At 44.2% G+C, this 22553-nt stretch overlaps 2 protein-coding genes across 2 annotated transcripts in view; one reads left to right on the top strand and one right to left on the bottom strand.

Moving 5' to 3' along the window:
* The window catches only part of TTC1 (tetratricopeptide repeat domain 1), a 32906-nt gene extending 25663 nt beyond the window's left edge, over positions 1 to 7243 (top strand). The window contains exons 5-8 of the mRNA XM_049776086.1: positions 1938 to 1974; positions 4400 to 4548; positions 5721 to 5775; positions 6686 to 7243. Of these exons, the coding sequence (XP_049632043.1) occupies positions 1938 to 1974; positions 4400 to 4548; positions 5721 to 5775; positions 6686 to 6819 (375 nt within the window). The 3' untranslated portion in view covers positions 6820 to 7243. The remainder of the gene's footprint in view (positions 1 to 1937; positions 1975 to 4399; positions 4549 to 5720; positions 5776 to 6685) is intronic.
* A 3125-nt stretch (positions 7244 to 10368) lies between these two features.
* The window catches only part of PWWP2A (PWWP domain containing 2A), a 49271-nt gene continuing 37086 nt past the window's right edge, over positions 10369 to 22553 (bottom strand). The window contains exon 3 of the mRNA XM_049776046.1: positions 10369 to 11746. Coding sequence (XP_049632003.1) covers positions 11733 to 11746 — 14 coding nt within the window. The 3' untranslated portion in view covers positions 10369 to 11732. The remainder of the gene's footprint in view (positions 11747 to 22553) is intronic.

Raw genomic sequence — 22553 nt, 5'->3', positions numbered from 1 at the left:
GGGGAAGGAGGAGTAGGGGTAGGCTGGCAGTGCAACAGTGCTCATTCCTGGCTCTGAATTCAGGGATCACTCTGGCAGGCTTTGGGGACTATATGGAATGCCAGGATGGAATTCAGGTCTGTCACATGAAAGCAAACACTGTACTATTGTTTCACCCCCAGGGTGAAGCATTTTTACAGTGATTCTTCTGCCTTGAACTAAGAAATAATTCTAGAATGCATTATTGTTTTTTAGGAGAAACAGGTTTATCTAAAGTTTTATTATTTATTTTTATCCTATACTTACACCTAACAGTTTTATTCTTAGCTATGATATTTTGCACTTTGTATGTTTCTCAACTACATCTTGTCACATTCTAACACAGGCATGTTACTGGAAATGGATCAAGAAGACTTTATGTGTGGGAGCAAGTGCAACAGCCCTGGGATAGGACTTCTCTGTAGTTTCATTACCCAGTGGCTGGTAGTGCCAGGGTTGGCCAGAGAAAAGCTGAGTTGGGGAAATGTGGGCTACTTATCTTTCCTAGGGGAACAAGCTGGGAAGAGCAGTTCTATGCCTGTTTGCTTTACAAAGAGCACAGGTTTGTTAGAGGACTTTACTGGACAGCTTCAGCTACTAATATTGTAATTAGAGTCCATCTGCAAGGGCTTGGGTGTATGCTTTGCCTGCAGAAGCCTCAAGTTTCATCCTTGATACCTGCACAGGGCCACTCTGACTGTATTTGCTAGAGAAATGAACACATTATTGTGAAAACCTCAGAGGATGGGAGCATAGATCTGGCATGCATTGATTGGTCCCAACTTTATCACCAGCACTGCAGAATTTCCTAGGAATATCATGTGGCCCATGTGCCTGGGCATTACCATATTGGATCAAGATTGGCTTGAGTATTGTGAGAGTGGCCTCTGATTACCATCTGAGGGCCTCCCCCCCAAAATACATATACATATGTATAAAACAGGGTCTTAGATTTATGGAATTCTGCGAAGTTAAAAAGATGTCAAGATTAAATTTTAGGAGGAAGCTACTTGAGTAATTTAGGGTATTTTTGTTGTTTGGTTTTGGTTTTATTTTGGTTTGGGGGTCACATCCATCTATGCTGAGGCATTACTCCTGGCTTCACACTTAGAAATTACTCTGGCAGGGTACTGGGAACCATATGGGATGCTGAGGATCAAACCCAAGCAAGCACCCTGCTATGCTATTGCTCCTACTTGAGAAATGTATTTCCAAGAGGCCTGTAAATCAAAACATCACTATATTGTGAAGCTAGCCCAGAAGATACTTGTTCCATGAGATCTCTTTGAAGAAAAGCAATTATCTTTGACAGTCTAACATCTTTGAGCCTTGGGCCATTGTGGTAAAGCTTTTCCATTTGTTTTGGTTTTGTTGTTGTTGTTGTTGTTTGTGATTCACACCTGGCTGTGTTATTCCTGACTATGCTTAGGGATCACTCCTGGTAGGGTTCAACGATTACAGGGGGGATTGAACCTAAGTAAACTGTGTGCAAGGTAAGCACCCTTGCCACTGTACTGTCACTCTGTGACATCCTAAGGCAGAGGTCTCAAACTCAATTTACCTGGGGACCGCAGGAGGCAAAGTAGGGGCGAGGCAGGGCCGCATAAGGAATTTCACTTACTGAATATTCGCAATAAAAAACCACATTAGTAAGAAAAAAAGTCACAAAAAATCGCATTGAACATTTGCATGCCCCGAACGGAACTGCTCGGAGTATACAAATGTTTAATGCTATTTTTTCTTACTAATGCGATTTTTATTGCGATTATTCGGTAAGCGAATAATCGCAAATACTGCAATAGTTGAAGGCCGGCCTCGGGCCACAAAATGTTGTACAGAGGGCTGCAAACGGCGCGGGCCTCGAGTTTGAGACCCCTGTCTAAGGTTTTATTGATCCTTAGTAATATTGTTTCTTTTAGGACAAGAAAGAAGCAGCCATCAGTGATTGCAGCAAAGGTATGACTTGATTTCATGTTGGCATTCCAGAGCCGGGACCACTACAGGGGCTGTGATCAGGTTTACTCTTTCCTCGTGGACTTTGCCACTGAAGCAGCAGCTTTCCATGGCAGCCTTCCTAACAGTGGTAGTTGTAGAGGTTGTAGTCATCCGAGTGAAGCATGGTCTGAGCACAGAGTTCCATTGTATACCCCATCGGCAGAGATGCTAAGAAAAGCTCAAAGCTGCCTTTGCAGCAGACTACTCAGGATTTCCTTTCTCTAGTGTCCTGATGACTGCTTTGACATTCAAATAGGTATCAGGTAGGGCACCTGAGTCTTTGTGTTTGCAGAAGGGCAGTTTTTGCTAGGGATCTGGGGGGGGTCTCTTCAGATGTAACGGTTCTCCTAAACCTGTCTGCCAGTGTTTAAATTACCCTTTCAGACTTGCTCTATGAGCTGAGCCTTTGGTCTCTCCTATCAGTTCAATTGAATCCCTTTCCCCCACCAGATATCCCAGACTAGGGTCACTTTTTTTGTTTGTTTTGGGGCAACACCTGCTGATGCCCAGGGATAATTTCTGGCTCTGCACTCAGAATTACTCCTGTCATTGCCCAGGGGCCCAAATGGAATGCTGAGAATCTAACCCTGTCAGTTGTATGCAGGGTGAGAGTACCTTACCCACTGCATTTTTTTGCACCAGCCTTTGTCAAAAACAATTTTTGTTTTGTTTTGTTTGGGAGCCATACCTAGAGGTGCTCAAGGCTTACTTCAAGCTCTCTGCTCAATAATTAGTCCTGGGAACCATAGAGGACACCAGGAATTGAACTTGTGTTGGCCACATTGCAAGGCAAGTACTTACCTTAACCACTATACTGTCTCTCTGGCCACTGTCAAAGTTTTTTTTTGTTTTGTTTCTTTGGGTCACACCCAGTGGCACCCAGGGGTTAATCCTGGCAGGCTCAAGGGACCATGTGGGATGCCAGGGATGGAACCCAGGTTAGTCACTTGCAAGCCAAAGGCTTACCTGCTGTGCTATCACTCCAGCTCATGTCAAAAAAAAAAAAAAAAAAAAATTGGGAGGGCCACACCCGGCAGCACTCTGCGCTCAATAATTCCTGGCAGGCTTTGGAGACATGGGATGTTGAGGATCAAACCTGGGTCTGTCCTAGGTCAGCTGAGTACTATCACTCCAGCCCTCAAAAATTTCTTGATTGGACAATAGTACAGCAGTAGGGTGCTTTCCTTCCATGATTCCCAGCACCAAATTGATATGATTGGGTTAATATGATCAAGTGTTATGCACATGCTTTGCATGCATGAAACTTAAACATAGGCCCTAGCACTACATTCGGTGCTCCTGAGCAAAGTAAAAATAATCATCGTAATAATGTCTTTCCTTTTTTGGGGGGGGAAGCCAGGGGAGGAATGTGCCAGCACCTGCTGGGCTCCCTAGGTATGGCCGCAATGCCCACCACAGCTGGGGCGAACCACGGGAAGGGCCTGGCTCACATCCAGTTACCACATAATAATTTCGTGATAGGCCTGAGGCTTGTTTTACTTTTCTAACTGACCTTGGTGAAAATACACATAAGCACTTGTCTTTCATCTTACTGTCTTACTTCTTCTATTCCCATAATTATTCTGGCTGATTACCTTTATTTTCTGTTTCCTTCTTTTGGGTAGTAATTTCTTTGAGAGTATCAGAGCTAAATAAAATCTAAAGGGCCAGAGCTATAGCACACCAGGTAGGATGTTTGCCTGGCACATGGCTGGTCTGGGTTCTATCCTCAGCATCACATATGGTCCCTTGAACCTGCCAGGAATAACCTATGAGCACCTCTGGGTGTGACCCAAAAACAGAAAATGTATAGATATATATAATTTGATGTTATCTAGTTCCAGTCTCATACTAATCATGATTGCTGGTTTGTTTTGTTTTGGGGGCTATACCTGGTGACACTCAGGGTTACTCCTGGTGCTAAAGATCAAGCCCAGGTCATTTATGTGCAAGTGCTCTCCCCTCTGAACTGGTATTCTGGCCCGGTTCTATTATTTTTTTAGATTAATTATTTCTACCTCAACTTCCTTTTATTATATCTGACTGAAACTACTGCCATTGTACATTCTGATCTGATTGATTGGGCTGTTCTGTTTTGACGATGTTTAACTTTCTCAGTGTGAGGTGCATGGATCTAAAAACCTACTTTGGGAATAAGCTCCTTTCTCTGAGCAATAGGAGAAAGTGTGGAAAGCCAGGGAGGAGGGAGGAGCTCCTGTCCAGTCTGAGTGTAGAAGCCTGGTCAAGAAAATAGGCAAAGGGATCAGGAGACAGAGTTGTCAAGGGTTGAGTATGTTTGTGTGTGTGTAGATGTGGCCATGGTGGTGAAGGCGAAGGCTGAGAGCACACAGACTCTCTTTGCCATCTCGATTCTTCTCTTTCACAGCAATCCAGTTAAATCCCAGCTATATCAGGGCGATCCTGAGGAGAGCAGAGTTGTATGAGAAAGCTGACAAGCTCGATGAGGCACTAGAAGACTATAAGTCTGTGCTAGAAAAGGACCCTTCAGTGCCCCAAGCACGAGAAGCCTGCATGGTAAGAACATCTCTACCTGACCCTCAGGGTTGCAAACCCATGCCAGCTGTTTCTGAGAGCTTATACCAGGAGTTGAGTCTTTGTTGCAGTGGTCCTGCAAGATACTTCTAAGGTGAAAATCTTTGCAGGCACTTCAGTTCTGGGAGTTTCATGCTCAGTGCTTGTACAGCTCAGTCCAGCACTGCCTTGACTTTTCTCATCAGATTAGATTGAATCAAGATAGAACTTGTGAGGCCAGAGCGATAGCATAGCATGTAGGGCATTTGCCTTGCATGTGGCCAACCCAGGTTCGATCCCTGGCCTCCCATATTGTCTCTGAGCCTGCCAGGAGCGATTTCTGAGCACAGAGCCAGGAGTGGCCCAAAATCAAATCAAAAAGCACTTGAGGGCCTGGGAACATGCTTGAGCCATACATATGGTCACCACATATGGTCCCCTGAGCCTGCCAGTAGAACTGTGAGCACTGCCAGGATTATCCCCAAAACAACAACCCCAAAAAAGTGGGATTCAAAGGGCTGGAATGATAAGGACAGTGGAGCGGCCACTTGCCTTGCACAGGGCTGAGTTTGAGCCCCAGCAGTCTAAAGGATTCCCCAAACGCTGCCAGGAATGATCCCTTAGCATTGCAAGGTGTGGCTCAATAACAAAATGAAAAGGTGTGTGACTTGAGCTTAAACATTCAAATGAGCAGAAAAATGGATTTGCTCCTTGTGGGGGAAATACCTGCTCATGTGTCCCTGAGTTCAGTCCCTAACACCAGTAGCATCACATGAACCCACTGCCCCATAGAGCCCTGTCAGCATCTGGTTTGTGTACTGTTAGTATGGTATGTTGGCTACATTTGGTTCAAGAGTGGGAGGACTGTTTTAGCTCCTGCGTTCTAGTGCCCGACCTGAGTGCTGCATGGGTTCCTTTCAAGGACATGGCACATCCCTACTTGTTTTTGTATTATTTTGGGACATACCCAGCAGCGCTCAGGGGACAATATGGAGTGCTGGGGATGAAACCTGGGTGAGTTGCATGCAAGGCAAACACCCTCCTGTTGTGCTATCACTCTGCCTCTCCCACACACACACACACACTTGATCTCACTCTCCCAACAGGTGTGCAAGTTCCTCAAAGTTGAAATAAAGTTAAGTGAATTTTCACTCACTTCTGTGTCCTCTCCACAGCGATTACCTCGACAAATCGAAGAACGTAATGAGCGGCTAAAGGAGGAGATGATGGGTACGTTGGTCTGGGCAGGGTCCAGGGACCACACTGATCTTAAAGGCGTGCTCCAATCTGCATAGTAGAGGCTTCTTCCTGGGCCGTGCTAATGTATGGACAGGCCAAGGGACAGTATGGGGAAGAGAAGCAGGGAAGCTTCACTGAGCTCTGCTCACAAGGCGGGTACCTGTTGGGCAAGCCAGGTGCAGCTCGAACGGGAAGGCAGGAACTATGGAGTGATTGGGTCTTGGGCTGAGCTGTGCATGTGACCGTCCAAGAAGCCTGACAGGAACTATCAGATACTGGGCCTGGAGTCTGGCTCTTTGTACAGCATCTAGACAGTCCTGTATTTGGTGAGCAGAACCCCCATCTTCCCCCACTGCCCTGGGGGCTTTTCCCATGTGCCTGTTCCACCCACTCTTCACTCCTTGAAGAAGTCTGTCGTAGACAAGATTTCCCTTATACCCCATCTATTTCATTGGTCCCATAAATCTCTATAACCCCTTTAATGTGCTGAAACTCCTAACTATAACTACAGTATGTCTGTAGTCCAGGAATTCAGCAGACATTCATGAGACATTCATAAAGCCTGGAAAGGGGTACCAGGGGTCGAACAGTGCCATTGAGGTACTGTGCAGCGAACTATGGCTTTGGCATGGAGGCTGTTACACCTTATGGGGACAAGAAAGGCTGAGGCAGATTCCAGACTGATAGTATTTACCAGGTACTTTAGATCTGGTCTAGGAAATGACGTGTGAAGGGGCTTCTGTCCTCCCACTTATGGATTGGCCCTGAGCCATCCATGGAAAGCACACTCAAGCACAGGTGGGCAGGACCTGCCGAGGGCCTCGGGGTGCTGGGTGTGAGGCAAAGTCAGCCGAAGTCACCTGATTCTCCCTACATTGGAACTTCTGCTTTTTCATTGCAGGTAAACTGAAAGATCTTGGGAACTTGGTTCTCCGACCCTTTGGACTTTCCACAGAGAACTTCCAAATCAAACAGGATTCTTCTACTGGCTCCTACTCCATCAATTTTGTTCAAAATCCAAATAACAACAGATAACAAAGATAACGGCATCATCGTAACTGGCTTGGAGGTTGTGTGCTGCTTGCTGTTAGCAAAGGGGCAGGCCCTGCTGGCATATTACTTGTCCAAGCGTCCACTCTCCGACGGGCTCCGTTAACTGAGGTGGACAGCCCTCCTGATGCCATGAGCCTCATCTGATTCCATTTCAAGGTGGTGTCTATGTGTTGTCTGTCCCTATTCTCCCATCCCTTGTTCTGTCCGGAGGTACCGGCTTGTTCAGGCCCACCTCCCTCAGGCTGCACATGCACTGACCCAGCCAGAGTCTCCTGGACCTGGAGATGCTGATAGGGTTTGTGGGCCACCTACCTGCAGCCCTTCCCATGAGCCCATGTCCCCAGGCTGCTGTGCGACTCCAGCACCGTCTGATTGCTGTGGTAATAAATGCTTTCTCTATTCTGAACTGGGTTGTGAATTTTGTGCCCATAACGACAAAAAAGCATCTCTGACTGGAACAGTTTCCAGTAGTGCTGTGGTAAGTGGTCATATGGAGGACAGCTTGCAGGTCTCTGCCAGAAGGTGGATGTGTAAGTGTAGTCAATTACTCATGCTGGTAGAAAGTTATGTTGTGGTTTGGGGGGTGTCAGAAGCAGTCAGTCTCTCACCTGTTGTATGTGACCTGGTGTCCCACAATGTTAAGAACTTGCTGCCGGGCCAGAAAGATAGCATGGAGGTGGGATTTTGCCTTGCAGGCAGGAGGATGGTGGTTCGAATCCCGGCATCCCATATGGTCCCTTGAGCGCTGCCGGGTGTGACCCAACCCCCCCCTCCATGAACTTGTTGCCACTTCACTGACCTTGGCAGCCCCTTAGGCAGTGTGGCTGGTGGAGAGAGCAGTGCCTCAAGCATCTAAGCTCACCAGAAGGAGAAATATTGGTGAGTTCTATTTTATTGTTTGTGTGATGAAAGGGAGTAAGGGGACTCATGCACATGCAGCAAAGCTTAGTGAAGGCTAAGTACAGCTGGATTTTACCAAACAGCGCCTCACCCCCTATTGTCTCAGAAAATCAATTTGGAACAGCTTTGTGGGTTGTGTAGAGCATCTACCAAGAAAAGCCATTTCTGAAATACTGGGTTAATTCATTTTCAAAAATATGATTTACATTCCTGTGTGTTAAAAAGATCTTCCGCAAATGGTGTCATTTTACACTTGTGCAATGTATTCTAATGTGGGACTTGGTAGAAACCAGGCTTTCATGCCTGCTCTGTAACAAAATGTTTTGATCACCCGTCATACTAATAACAAGACAAGTGGGACAAGTTCCAAGTATGAGTTTGAACACCTCACAAGGTAATAGGAATCACTGGCACACTTTGAGCTCCATTTGACTGGATTGTTAGCAGTTGTGCAGCGTCACTTGAGCCCATCTCATGGCCCCACTTTCTGACTTCTAAACCAGTAGCAAAAATGAGGAAGCCAGGACAATATAGGTGAGATGTTTGACTATTGTAGTAGCTTGAGGGTTTGCTTCTTAGACCTCTTGTTTCTTCCCCAAACAAGAACTCATTTCAAATGAGGACCTGAGAGGTAAAGGACACTTGCATGCAGTGACCCCATGTTCAATCCCCAGTATCCTATGGTCCCCCAAGCCTAAATCATGCCTAAGTGCAGAACCAGAGTATGCTCTATCACTGTTACTGTCTGGAAGAAAAGATACACAAATCCTCCAAAAATAGGGGGAAATTTTTTAAAGGTTAAAAATACTTGGGGCCCGGAGAGATAGCACAGTGGCGTTTGCCTTGCAAGCAGCCGATCCAGGACCAAAGATGGTTGGTTCGAATCCCGGTGTCCCATATGGTCCCCCGTGCCTGCCAGGAGCTATTTCTGAGCAGACAGCCAGGAGTAACCCCTGAGCACCGCCAGGTGTGGCCCAAAACCAAAAAAAAAAAAAAAAAAAAAAATACTTTTGTGTAAGGGAGAAAACTGACCTGTTTTTGCCATTTAAGATCTCTGATCTTAAGGGCCGGAGAGATAGCATGGAGGTAACGAGTATGCCTTGCATGTAGAAGGTCGATGGTTCGAATCCCAGCATCCCATGTGGTCCCCCGAGCCTGCCAGGAATAAACCCTGAGCATTGCCGGGTGTGACCCAAAAACAAACGAACAAAAAAAGATGCCTGATCTTAAAAGGTTTGAGGCCTTTTATTCCTCATTGTCATGGAGATAAGTACCAGAATTTACTTCTAATGTGATATTACTTCACTGTGATATTGTATATTCTCATTCTAGTGCTAACACTACGGATCAAAATGAGTTTGCATCTCCTAGAATTGTCTTGAAGACTTTAAGATGCCTTTCTAAAACCATTCTGGCCTCCTATTAACACCAGTACCTCAAGAGCAGCCTCTGAGCTCCCAGAAGGTAAGGGCTTTCTTTAGTTTTCTCCATGCTAGCAAGCCAGGCAGTGAGGTGGCATCATCAAAGTCTAGGAAGGAATCACCAGTGGAGGGTAGAGGAGAGGACCACAGAGCATGAGGATATGGTCTTCCCACTATTATTATTTTTACAGAGTAAATACTCAGTAAACTATAACTGTTAGTGCACAATGTCCTCATCTTTCTTTTCTCTCTGGTTATAAAAAGGCCCCATCAAACTTACCAGTGGTTAAAAACCTACCAATTCTTCTCAGGGAACTGTACTATACCAGCTTCCTAAAGTAGAACTAGTGGTGGAATATTAATACTCTTTAAAGCAGGGGTCTCAAACTCAATTTATCTGGGGGCCACAGGAGGCAAAGTCGGGGTGATCCTTGAGTGCAAAGTCAGTAGTAGTAAGCCTTGAACATGGGGGGGGGGTGTGTGTGTGAGCCAAACAACTAAAACAAAACGAAACAAAAGATTCCTCTAGGGCAGGGCCACAAAACGTTGTACGGAGGGCCGCGAGTTTGAGACCCCTGCCAGTTTAAAGCCTAACTCCTAGAAATTAAACATTTCAAAATTTTAGAAAAGAAAATCAAGACTTTATTGGATAAGTGTTACAACAATGTTCTTGAACATTTAAGTCTCGGCATACTTCACATGAAAAACAATTTTGTCATTCAAGTCTACAAAATGAAATAGGCTTTGAAGGTTTGGAAACAGACAGGCAGCATGAAGCAAAGCTTAAATATTAAGCAACTAAAGCAGTGACGTGAAATAGCAACATGGATGTCTAGATTCTAAGTACCACCAAGTTTCATTTTTTAAAAAATGAAAATATGGTTTAGAATAAAGAATATGTTTAGATGGGAAACATGTTTTAAACAATTCTTTTGCCTTCAGTTACTTCTTGACCACCTTTTACAGTAGGCACAATATTAATTCTGTGCTTCAGTTAGAATCTGGTTGCTCACCCGCCCTGCTTGGGAAACTGTCTGATTCTCAAGGGAGCTCAAAGGTGCCTTGGGTCAAATATCCAAAAGATCCAGAGCCTGAAGTAGCGTGCTCAGAGTGGTTCAGAGTTTAATCATGGTCAGTTTTCAGAAAGACAAATTTTAGACTGTAACCAGAACTTTACTTGCAGTGAGATGAGGATTGTTTTAAGCACACAAAAAAGCAAAACTGCCTACCTTATCTTTTGGGGTTTTAAAAGAACTCAATCCCAGATTGGGATCGATGAGTGTTCTAAAGCTCTCACCCAGAACCTTCTGCTAATCCTGAGTATGGGGCTGAGGAATTCCAAATCTGTAACAGTAAGATTATAGAAATCTGGGCACTTGGTTCAACTTCCAGGTGCTCTTAGCTGTTAAGTTACTTAAAATGAATCTTGTAAATTTTTTTGGCATTTTCCCATGTTTTTTGTATTAAGTAATCAATATGGGTTATCTTTCTGGTTTAAAAAATAAATCAATATTGCCACTAAAAAATTTCAGTTTTATTATTAAAAGTACGGCATCAACAAGTATAAAAATGCCTCAAAAATGTACTAACAGGTCCATCTGATTTTCTCCATTCGTTACAAAAAAGGATTTATTCATAACACTTTCCAAAGACAAGGAAAACATTATGATCGCCATGAACGAGAGCTCATAACCCATGCGTGAAACTGGACGCTGTCACTAGGGGCCTGTTCCACCTGACATGTGGGAGAAGTGCTTACTAAACTTTAGGGTGGGGGTGGGGTCTCTGACAGACACCCACACCAAACTGGCACTGTCACATTTTCTGAAGTAGAAGAAAACAGGGAGGGCAGGGAGACCAAGGAAAGTTCTGTAGCATAGTAAATTAAGCCAGCTGCTAGGAGTGAGCATGGTCACTCCGAGATCAACTCAAGCCTGTCATCCAGGGATGAATGTAGTTATGAAAATGTGCACAAAACGTTCAATACTGGTGGCAAATAAATACATCTTAACATGTTCTAACAAGCAAACATATAGTCAGGGTAGCACAACCCTGCTTCAGGACAGAAAAGGGCCACATTGTCTTTGTGGGACGCCACTTAGCCTTTCTTTTCTGTTGGCTCCTAGGCAAACGGCCAATTAAGAAAACACCTTTTGCTCACATCTGAACTGATTAACAGAAACCCTGGAGAAAACAAAATTTTAATATGAAAAATCATTCCACATTTCTGCCACCATCCCATGCCTTTAAGGCCTGTCCAAACTACTGGTAAGAACTTTCATGTTCTTTGTTCTTACCGGTAAGTCATTGATTCTTCAAACATAGAATTCAAGCGAGTTCTTTATGCATATCATCACTTCTCCTCTCATGCATAATTTATTGCAATAGTTTTTATATAAAATATTCCCCTAATACCTTTTTTCAGTTTCATATAGCACAATCTGCAAGTGCAGCTGTACAGACTGTTAGTTTTAACCTCTAGTGAAACTTTAAGAATCAATCTCCAACTGCCTTCAGTCCTGAAGTTCTGGTGTTCTCTGGGATGTGGATGTGGTACAGGAAACCAGCAGCCTGCTAATGTCTTTGTGCTGAAATATAATAAAGAAGAGGAAGAAAATACAGTTAAGCGCATAAACTTGGGGAAAAAATAACGGCCACTCTAAGCCAGCAGCACAGATGTTATATCTAAGCAAATTACAGCACAAATAAAATGGCTGTCACCTCCAGTCAGTTGAGTTTATTATTTTTTGACTAATTGCCTGATGAGAGGAAGCTGTATCTTTCTGTTGCCATCACTTGGGGTATTGAGTGCTAGGTTGCATAGGTCACCTTTCTCCGGCACAGCTACCTATAGCAGCAAATTCACGTACAAACCAGGCTAGAAGTTAGCTACAAACCACACTCTGCATATGGATGAAGAGCAAAGGGATGCATAGTATCTTAGTGTCCAGAGAAGCTTACATGCATACACACCATGTCATTTGTTTCACCACCAATACATAGTCCTTGCCAAAGACAACCAAACAGGTCCTTGAGCAAAACCCCTAAGACCAGCATCTCCAACCTTCCTTCAATACCATGATGCCTACCAAAACCCTCTGATTGTGTGTCTCAACCCTAGAAGAATCTGAATCCCAGTAAGAATTTGAATGCCAAGACAGGTGTGATCTGGGGAAAAGGATGACTTTTTGGTCATTTTGTATTTTTAAACTAAAGAGATGGTAATATTAAATGGAATAGAGATAACACATAGAGAATGTAGAAAGGAAAAGAAATCCCCATCCCATTTTGAACTTGCAAGCATTTCCAAGAAATCACTTTCTGCTCTAAGAACTCAATCTAATACTCACTTTTGGACTACAGCCTAGGAAATATATTTCAGTGTTCTAATGGGTTTCTTTATTAAACAATGAGAAATGACAACTAGCCATGAAAACTGCACACAGCAAAATGAAAGGGAGGGAGGGGAGGGTTCTGTTGTTCTGGAGAAACAGCAGTTGACATTTAAAACCTGACATTGAACTCACAATGGTTATTTTCAAAAACTAAAATATATCATTGACTTAATACTAATGAATGTATACCCGTTTAAGTAAATATTCCCAGTTTATAAGCAAAAATAAGAGAAAAAAGATAAGCATGTGTAAGTCTATTTCCTTCTTCTCAAGACTGTTTAAACAGACTTCAAACTCTTGAGTTGTCTGTAAAGTCAAAGAGATCCTAAGATTCCTAGTGAGGTACATAAAACAGGGGAGACCACTTTCCTCCCCAAGACTGCCCTATCAATCCCTTAAAAGGCAAGTGTCCGAATTATCCTAATACTTGTCAGTGTGCCATTTCTGACCCACGGCCAACTCCACACATGAGTTGAGGTCTTAATACAGAAAACAAAGATCCGGAGTTCAGACGCAGAAAGAATAAAAGTTCCCAAATGTTTCCGGCCATAGAAAAGCTCAAAATAGGGGCCGGAGAGATAGCACAGCGGAGAGGCATTTGCCTTGCATGCAGAAGGACATGGTTCAAATCCCGGCATCCCATATGATCCCCCAAGCCTGCTGGGGGCGATTTCTGAGCATAGAGCCAGTAGCTCCTGAGCGCAGCCAGGTGTGACCCAAAACCCAAAAAAGAAAAAAAAAAGGAAAGCTCAAAATAAAAAAAAGTTTATGTATTTCTCAAGTTGCCAGCAGCATATTTTGCCTCCCTCAGTTTTGACTTGCTTTATGTGACAATGCCCTACACATCAAGAATATATAGGTACATCTCTGCTCACATATGTATATATAGTCTTGCATAAGACAGAATTTGAAAAATAAGGAAAACCATGATTTATTACCCCAGCAGACTTGGCTGTATTGGACATGCTTCTGCAAAGTGACACCCCATATCTGGCAGAAACCCCAATTTCTGGAATGAAAGTTATTTTCATTCTTTAGAACTCTCACCTACACACATTCAGTGTACCCAGCCAGCTACCTAGGACAATGAGAACTAAGGGAAAAGCACTAAGGAAGCTTTAGGTTTGGCCTAATCTGCTGTGGAGAATGATCGAGTGATGACACAATAGCCTCCTTCACTGTGTGGCAGGGCTTAACAGACAGACCTGCCCGTCTCACTGTTAACTTCAATGCTCCCAGTGTGAATCCACAGTGGTCTGTCAGACACTGTAAGGGGCAGCAGGACCCGTCACTGTCTGGTGTAATAGCTGCCATTTGCTGAAACCTATGGTAGAGAAAACCAAGTTAACAAAAAGAGAGCAGGCATTGGAGTTTTTCAATCCACTTCACAGAAAAAAATATGACCAAAATGCAGCTGAAGTTTCTATACCCTAGCTTCAACTGTGGGTCTCAACCCATCTGGAGTGGCATAACTGAATGGTGAAGATGTCACCAAAAAAAAGTGAATTTTTCATTTGCATACTTAGGAGCCTATATGTTGGGGCTGTGTGACTATTTCATGGGGCTATACAATACAAAACTTTGGGGTGCTGAGAAAAGCGAGCGAGATGTGTGCGCACCGCGAAACTTGGCCAGGAAAGGGCGCTCCCCGGCCTACATCAATTCTGCACATGCAATGTTCCGGACCAAAACAGCTATACTAGTCTAACATTAACCAAGCACTAAAGTGGTCCGTTCCCCCCACCCCACCCCACCCCCACCCCCGCCAAAACACACACACACACACACACACACCATGGTCCGTTCCCCCCGCCAAAGCACACACACCGGCACTTGGTATGGGCTGAGTCATTCCTATTATTGCCACATCAGAGAGGCGCACTGAGAGCTTATTCTGAGGATGACCAAGACACTTGGTATCTTGGTCCTTTCAAGGCAGTTAAGCGCTGGCAGTGTTCGGGACCACACATCCCAGGGAGACTGAGAAGATAAGACAGCTACCTTGCTGAGGCTATCATAACTGCATTGAGAGGGTTTTCAAGACTATTACTCTATTGGGTGCACCCCAATGGTCTAGGGCCACACGTCAGGCAGTGATCTGCGAGTTTGCCTCAACTATGCCCAACTAAGTCTGATTGGGGAGGGGCACACCTGGCGGTGCTCAGGGGTTTACTCCTAACTATGCAATCAGAAGTCCTGGCTGACTCAGGGATGCCAACGCCAGGTCTGTCCTGCAGACAGGACAGGATAGCTGTGCTATCACTCCAGCCCTAAAAAAAAGAATTGTATACATATTGTAACATGCTTTTATGCTACATTACCCCACCCCCACCCCAGTGCTAGAAACTAAACCAGGGCAGCTAGCCATATCCCCAGGGAAATCCAGACACATACATTGTGGGTGCTGAAAATCAAACCTGGGCTTCATTCATACGTGTACTCTATCTAACCCGAGCTAACTCTTTAGTCCCAAGTCTGGAGGGGAGGAGGGCAAGTGCACACACCAGCATTATTCAGGGGTTACTCCCGTGTCTGCACTTAGGGATCACTCTTGGTGGGGCTCAAAAGACCATGTGTTGGGAATTGAACCCCAGCTAGCCACATGTAAGGCAAGCACTCTACCCACTAGACTATCTCTCCAGTCCCCCAGCCTAGTTTTTTTTTAATGACTTGATATTTTACTTGTTTTCCTAATTTAATTCATCTATTATGTCCATGTAGTCAATTCTGAAATCACTACAAATAATGTTACACCTTAAAATATTTTTAAATAATAAGCTTTTTAAGTATTTCAGCACGGGGATATAGCTCAACAGGTTGAGGCCTTTGCATTGCAAAGCGCCAATGGGAATGACACCTATGCAAAGCCAGAAATAACCAGCCAGGTGTTGCCCCCAAACAGGAAAAAAAGTTAAGTGCTTGAAGAGAACAACTATTTTTTTAACTTTATTGATTGATTGGTTTTGGGGCCACACCGGCTGTACTTAGGGTTACTCCTGGCTCTGCACTTAGAAACTGTCCCTGGCAAACTGGGGAATCGTGGGATGCTAGGATTCAAACCACTGTCTGGTCCTGGGCTGGCCACATGCAAGACAAACGCTCTACCGCTGTGCTATCTCTCCAGCCCCTGAAGAGAACAATTAAAACAGTTTTCTGACACTGCAAAAGAGGTTTATATACCAATCTGTAATTCTAAACTAACTTTGAAACATTATCTTAAGAGAGATTTAGTAATGGAGCATTTACTCTTTAGTTTTCAAGAAAGCTTAAATACAGGCAAGTACAGTTAGTATAAAATGAAATACTATTACCTATAACCCAACAGCAATCACAGAAAAAAATAAGTTCAAAATCATGCAAGAATTTTGAGTGTCTTCATTTTAGTAAAGTCCGCTAGATACCACTCAACAATCTTTTTTTTTTTTTTTTTTTTTTTTGGTTTTTGGGTCACACCCAGTGATGCTCAGGGGTTACTCCTAGCTATGCGCTCAGAAGTCGCTCCTGGCTTGGGGGACCATATGGGACACCAGGGGATCGAACCGTGGTCCGTCCTAGGCTAGCGCAGGCAAGGCAGGCACCTTACCTCTAGCGCCCCGCCACTCAACAATCTTTAAAACTTGTTCTAAAGAATCTGTTTCCAGTTCTTAAAAAAAGAAAAGACAAAAAAAGACACACATGTGTGTATGAAGTCTAACAAACCAGTCCCAGTGTGTGTTTGTGTGTGTATAAAGTCTAACAAACCAATCCAGTTCACAGAGGCTTGCTCCCAAGTCTCAGATTAGGAACCTTCTCAGTGTTAGTGGTTTCCTGATTTCCTTTAGAAACAAGAACCAGAGAAATAGTAGAGATAAAATGTCTTGCCTCCTTTATGGCCAATCCCCAATTTAAATCCTGGTGCCATTATTATCTAACCACCACCTAAGGTCACTTGATCAGAGCCCCTCAGCACCATTCATGTGCGCAGGGATCCATCCCTTCATTAAAGGCCACATCACTGGCAATGATGGCCTTCATTTTTGCGAAGAAAGCTTCCTAAACCTAATTTTAGTGGAAGACAGCAGAGACAAAGGATCAGTCAGAACAGGACATGGAAAACTTTCCTCTAGTAATCAGTAAGTCTGAAACAGTCTGAGATAATGGTGGAAGGCAGGTATTGATATGTTATATATAATAAACCCATCATTTACAATACTGTAAATCAAGACCCCAAATAAAGCTTTTCCTCAAAAAGCAAGTACAGTGAGTCATGATTTTTTTTAAGTGTTACTGGACCAGATAGGTAGGCATTTGCCTTGCATGCAGCTGACTCGGGTTTGATTTCTGGCATCCCAGATGGCTCCCCAAGGCTGTGGCCCACAAACAAAGACAAAAGTGTTATGTAGCCAGAGAATACAAGTAGAGTGTTTGCCTACAGCTGACAAGGGTTTGGTTTCCAGCACCCTAAGCCTGCCAGGATTAAGCCCTCAGCACAGCTGGATGTGCCCTCCCCCCCAAAAAAAAATGTTAATATTAGATATAGGTGACCTGTTACCATGAACACAAAGTAAATCTCTAATACAATAGCATGAAACAAGCAGAAAAGCAGGGTGCCTGTTTCGAATTATGCTGGTTTTTGTTTTTTTTTTTAATGGTGGAGGAGGCACCAAGCAATGCCCCAAGCACTTATTCAGTTATCATTCCAGGCAATACTTGAGGGGACCACGTGATAATGGAAGTCAATCCTGGACTTCCTGCATGCCAAGCACACTTTGTATGAGCTTGGTTTATTAAGCCCTCTAATAAGTTTCTTCTAGGGCTTTGGACAAACTGCAGTTAGGCCCAGCATTCCAAGATGTGCCACTCCAGGCTAGATTCCATAATCAAAGCACAGCTGTGGAGCTGAGACCAGGATTCAATCCCTAGCATTACATGGTTCCACTGGGAGTGATACCCACATCCTGCCCAGCAATATACCTAAAGAGCACTAGGTGTGACCTAAACACCACCACTAACTAAACTGTAAGGGGGAAATAAAGGTTTATCATCCACATCATCTCCAGGCTGAATTATATGGGTAGAAGTGTACATCCTCTGGAAATCCAGCATTGACTTCCCTTAGGACAGAAAGATCTCTTCTGAGATCTACTTACACTGCAGCAGAAAACCATAAAGGAACACTCAGCCATGTTTTCAGATTTTACAGAGGATTACTAAAACTACAGGGTGTGACAAAGGAAAGAGTACAGCGGTAGGATGCTGCCTTCACACGTCAATCCCCAACACTCCATCAAGTCCCATCAGGAGGGACCCCTGGGCACAGGACCAATATCCAGATGGGGCCCAAAACCCAAATGAAAAACTAAAGGACCCAGGGAGCAGCTTCTATCCGGTCAGGACTACACGCTGAGAAGCTGTCAAGGAGATGGTACAGGAGGTCAGACACAGCATGTTTAAGGCCCTGACATGGCTTCCCAGGACTGCTCCGCCAGCAACAGCAGTGGCCCAGAAGGAAGCTTTCCTTTCCTGGATACCTGTCAGCACTGCTTGATGTGACCCATTTAAAAAAAAAATCTCCAAACTGCACTGAGCTTGCCCAGCAGGAAAACCCAGACCCTCTGAAATGAGGGGGGATAAAGGGACTTCTGGGACAATGAGCTAACCCTGAGTGTCCAAGTGACATCCTCACACATTCACACACCTGAACTGTTTTTCACAAAGACCGGTAAGTGGCATGAGGACTCTCCTGCACATCAAAGCAACGGGGCAGAGAGGAGTCATGATGCTGACCCAAGGTTCAAAATAAAATGTCTGTAATCACATCATAGATGAATATAATGTTGCAGGTTTTTCGGAGGAATGGTTATATATGGCAACACTCAGGGCTCAGTCCTGGGGCTTTGTGCTTAGGGAATCACTCGTGGTGGGGTTGGAGGAACTGCATGGGCTGCCAGGGGTTGAACCTGGTTTGGCCACATAGAAGGCAAGCGCCTTCTGTTCAATCTCCCTGGCCTGGTCTCTATAGTTTTATTATTTAGAGACTGCACTGCAGGAAGTGTCAAAAGCTGCTGAAAAGGCTGTAACACAAAGTAATTTAGGCTGTGGGCTCAAAAGCAGAGCTCCCAACTGACTCATCGGGGACAGTTTTCTCCTTCCACAAGTGATAATAATGGTGGGTCATGTGCTTCTACATGCAGATCCAGTCAGGGTCCGACTTGGGAAACAAGGTTCAACAGCCTGTATGTCAACCAAGTGGCAGAAAGGGAAAGAAAACTTCACTTAGGAAGCACAGTCTAGTGTGGACACTGAGGGCAGACCTCAGCCAGGGCCCACACTCTCAGCTCCTGTGAGGAAGAAGCTCCACTGTTGCATGCCACCTGGTGAGCCTCTCACATGGCTACATTCATTTCTTCAAGGTACTTGGTAGATTTTTTTGGTCTGGTACCACATCCAACTGGTCAGGCTGACTCCTGGCTCAGTGCTCAAAGCTCTCTCCAAAAGGTGCATGGGGACTATATGCGATGCCTAGTGGCCCACAACTAAGGAGAGAGCACGAACTGCCTCTCAGGTCCTTGTTTAGCAGTTTATTTTTGCTTTAGGACCGCACCTGGCAGTTCTGAGGGCTTATTCCAGGCTCTGCATGAACCTTTATAGAGGACTAAGTACTCTAAGGGTTAGTTATTTCAGCCCCTAAAATTTTATTTACATATTAATTACAACAGCTTAATACTTTTACTGTGTAGTAGCTGGCTTTAGCAAAATTTTAAGAAGTTTTAAATGATGGTTTCTGGTTAAGACTAATTTCTAACACAAAAGATTACTGGCACATTTACATAATAAGGATTACCTGAATAATGGCTGTTTTCCATTTATTTCTAATAATATAAAGGAAAAATAATTCATATTTAAACCAAGTTTTCAGATGGTGGGGCTAGGTCACACCCAACAGTGCTCAGGGCTTACTCCTGGCTCTGTACTCAAGAGATCACTCCAGGCAGGGCTCAGAGGACCATTATGGGATAACAGGGTTTGAATCAAGGTTGGCCACACGCAAAGCAAGTGATCTACTAGCTGTGCTTTCTTCAGTCCCCAAATCAGGTGTATACTTAAACATGCCTGTGTTGCATAGTATAGTGGTTTACAAATATTTTATGAAAGCACAGCAGAAGGATCATCTATAAATTCAATATTAGGGCCCGGAGAGATAGCACAGCGGCATTTGCCTTGCAAGCAGCTGATCCAGGACCAAAGGTGGTTGGTTCGAATCCCGGTGTCCCATATGGTTCCCCATGCCTGCCAGGAGCTATTTCTGAGCAGACAGCCAGGAGTAACCCCTGAGCAACGCTGGGTGTGGCCCAAAAACCAAAAATAAATAAATAAATAAAAAAATTCAATATTAATAGCGTTCTAAGTAACTACTGAAAAAATTAGGTCCAGTATTTCCATCAATCTTGATAACACTTGTTTGGGTTTTCCTCTTTTCCTTATCTCCTCACACCAGTTAATTTGTGCTTGATTTTAAACGAAAACCTACTCTGAAGCCTGCCTGTATCACACATAAGCTAGCAAATGCCAACTCACCCTGTGTTCTTACCCAATGAACATCTAGTGTTCAGCCCTGTGGCAAGTGAAGTTTCTGTGCTGGTGGCCCCAGGGCCAAACGTTGGTGATGGGTGTACAACAATGTACTTAATGACAGAATTGTACACTTAAAACTGGCTAGAATGAGCAATTTCCAGTCAGGTATATTTAAGAAAATTTTGGTATGCTCCCTTGCTCTCTTTATTTCCTCCTACACTGAATAATTTTTAAAATTAGGGACTGTAGTGACAGCACAGTGGGTAGGGTGTTTGTCTTACACTCCAAGCCTGCCAGGAGTGATTAGTTTGTGCAGAGACAGGAGTATCCCTTAAGCATCACCAGGTGTGCCCCCGCCAAAATAAATCAGCCACCTATTAATATAAGAAAATATCTTCCTGAGGTCAGAGGAGTGGCACAAGCGGTAGGGCATTTGCCTTGCATGGGATGACCTAGGATGGAAACCAGTTCGATCCTCAGAGTCCCATATGGTACCCAAGCTAGGGTTTCTGAGCGCGTAGCCAGGAGAAACCCCTGACCGTCAATGGGTGTGGCCAAAAAACAAGAAAAGAGAAAAAGAAAATATCTTCCAACTAAACTCACAAGGAAAAAATAAAAGAAAACCTTAATGAATCTCTTACTTGACTAAAAATTAAAAGCACTTTTAATGGGTAGGGCATATTGCTCAGATGTAAAGACATAAAGACGACCTCCTATTCCTTGAGAAAAAGATAGGAGGCATTACTTTACCCAACTTTAAACTGTACAATAAAAGCAATAGTCATTAAAGAAAGCAGCATGCTACTATAATACAGACCCTCAGATCAATGGAATAGACTTGAATATTGAGACTGACCCTCAGGTATATGATCAGGTAATATTTGGTAAAGGAGCAAGAAATACAAAGTGCAGCAAGGAAAGCCTCTTCAACAAGTGGTGTTGGGGAGCCAGCGTGATAGCACAGAGGTAGGGCATTTGCTTGCATGTGGCTGAACCAGGACAGACCTGGGTTCAAATCCGGCATTCTATATGGTCCCGAGTCCACCAGGAGTGACTGAGTATAGAGCCAGGCGTAACCTCAGTGCAGCCAGGCGTGGCAAAAAAAAAAAAGGATTATTAAAGAAAAATGTAGGCAGAACACACTCCATGACACTGAAGCTAAAGGCATCTTCAAGGATGAAATCTCTGGTCAAACAAGTAGAAGCGAAAACAAAAATTAAGATACAAAGACTTCACAGAATGGGAGAAACTATTCACCTAATATTTATCTGATAAGGGTTTAATATTTAAAACAAGAAAAAATATCTGGGGCCGGCAAGCTGGCGCTAGAGGTAAAGTGTCTGCCTTGCAAGCGCTAGCCAAGGAAAGGACCGCGTGGCGTCCCATATGGTCCCCCCAAGCCAGGGGCAATTAATGAGCGCTTAGCCAGGAGTAACCCCTGAGCATCAAATGGGTATGGCACCCCCCCAAAAAAAAAAAAAAGAAAAAGAAAAAATATCTAACCCCATCCAAAAATGGCAAGAGGGCCCGGAGAGCGGCGTTTGCCTTGCAAGCAGCTGATCCAGGACCAAAGGTGGTTGGTTCGAATCCCGATGTCCCATAGGGTCCCCCGTGCCTGCCAGGAGCTATTTCTGAGCAGACAGCCAGGAGTAGCCCCTGAGCACTGCCGGGTGTGGCCCAAAAACCAAAAACCAAAAAAAAAAAGGCAAGAAATTGGGCCCGAAGAGATAGCACAGCCCAATTTTTAACAATTGTAACATGGACAGAAAATAAGATGAGGGCCCGGAGAGATAGCACGGGGGCATTTGCCTTGCAAGCAGCTGATCCAGGACCAAAGGTGGTTGGTTCGAATCCCGGTGTCCCATATGGTCCCCCGTGCCTGCCAGGAGCTATTTCTGAGCAGACAGCCAGGAGTAACTCCTGAGCACCACCAGGTGTGGCTCAAACCCCCCCCCAAAAAAAAGAAATGAACAAAGAGGTCCTCTAAAGGCCAAAAGGTACATTAAAAATCCTATATCATTAATCATCAGGAAGATACAAATCAAAAGATATCATCAAAAGATATCATCTCACACCAGAGACTAGCCTACATCAAAATGAACAAGAATAATGAGAGCTGGCACAGACATAGGAATAATGGGGTTTTTTTTTGTTTTGGTTTTGGTTTTTTGGTTTTTTGTTTTTGTTTTTGGGTCACACCCAGCAATGCTCAGGGGTTACTCCTGGCTCTACACTCAGAAATCGCTCCTGGCAGGCTCAGGGGACCATATGAGATGACAAGATTCGAACCAATGACCTTCTGCATGAAAGGCAAATGCCTTACCTCCATGCTATCTCTCCGGCCCCCGGAATAATGGGACTCAATTCACTGGTGGTGGGAATGCTGACTGGTCAAGCCTTTTTGGAAAACAATATGAATAATCCTCAGAAAACTAGACATTGAGCT

The sequence above is a fragment of the Suncus etruscus genome, chromosome 6 (assembly GCF_024139225.1).
Source record: "Suncus etruscus isolate mSunEtr1 chromosome 6, mSunEtr1.pri.cur, whole genome shotgun sequence".
In the NCBI taxonomy this organism is placed as follows: Eukaryota; Metazoa; Chordata; class Mammalia; order Eulipotyphla; family Soricidae; genus Suncus; species Suncus etruscus.
This window is presented reverse-complemented; position numbering and strand designations above follow the sequence as displayed.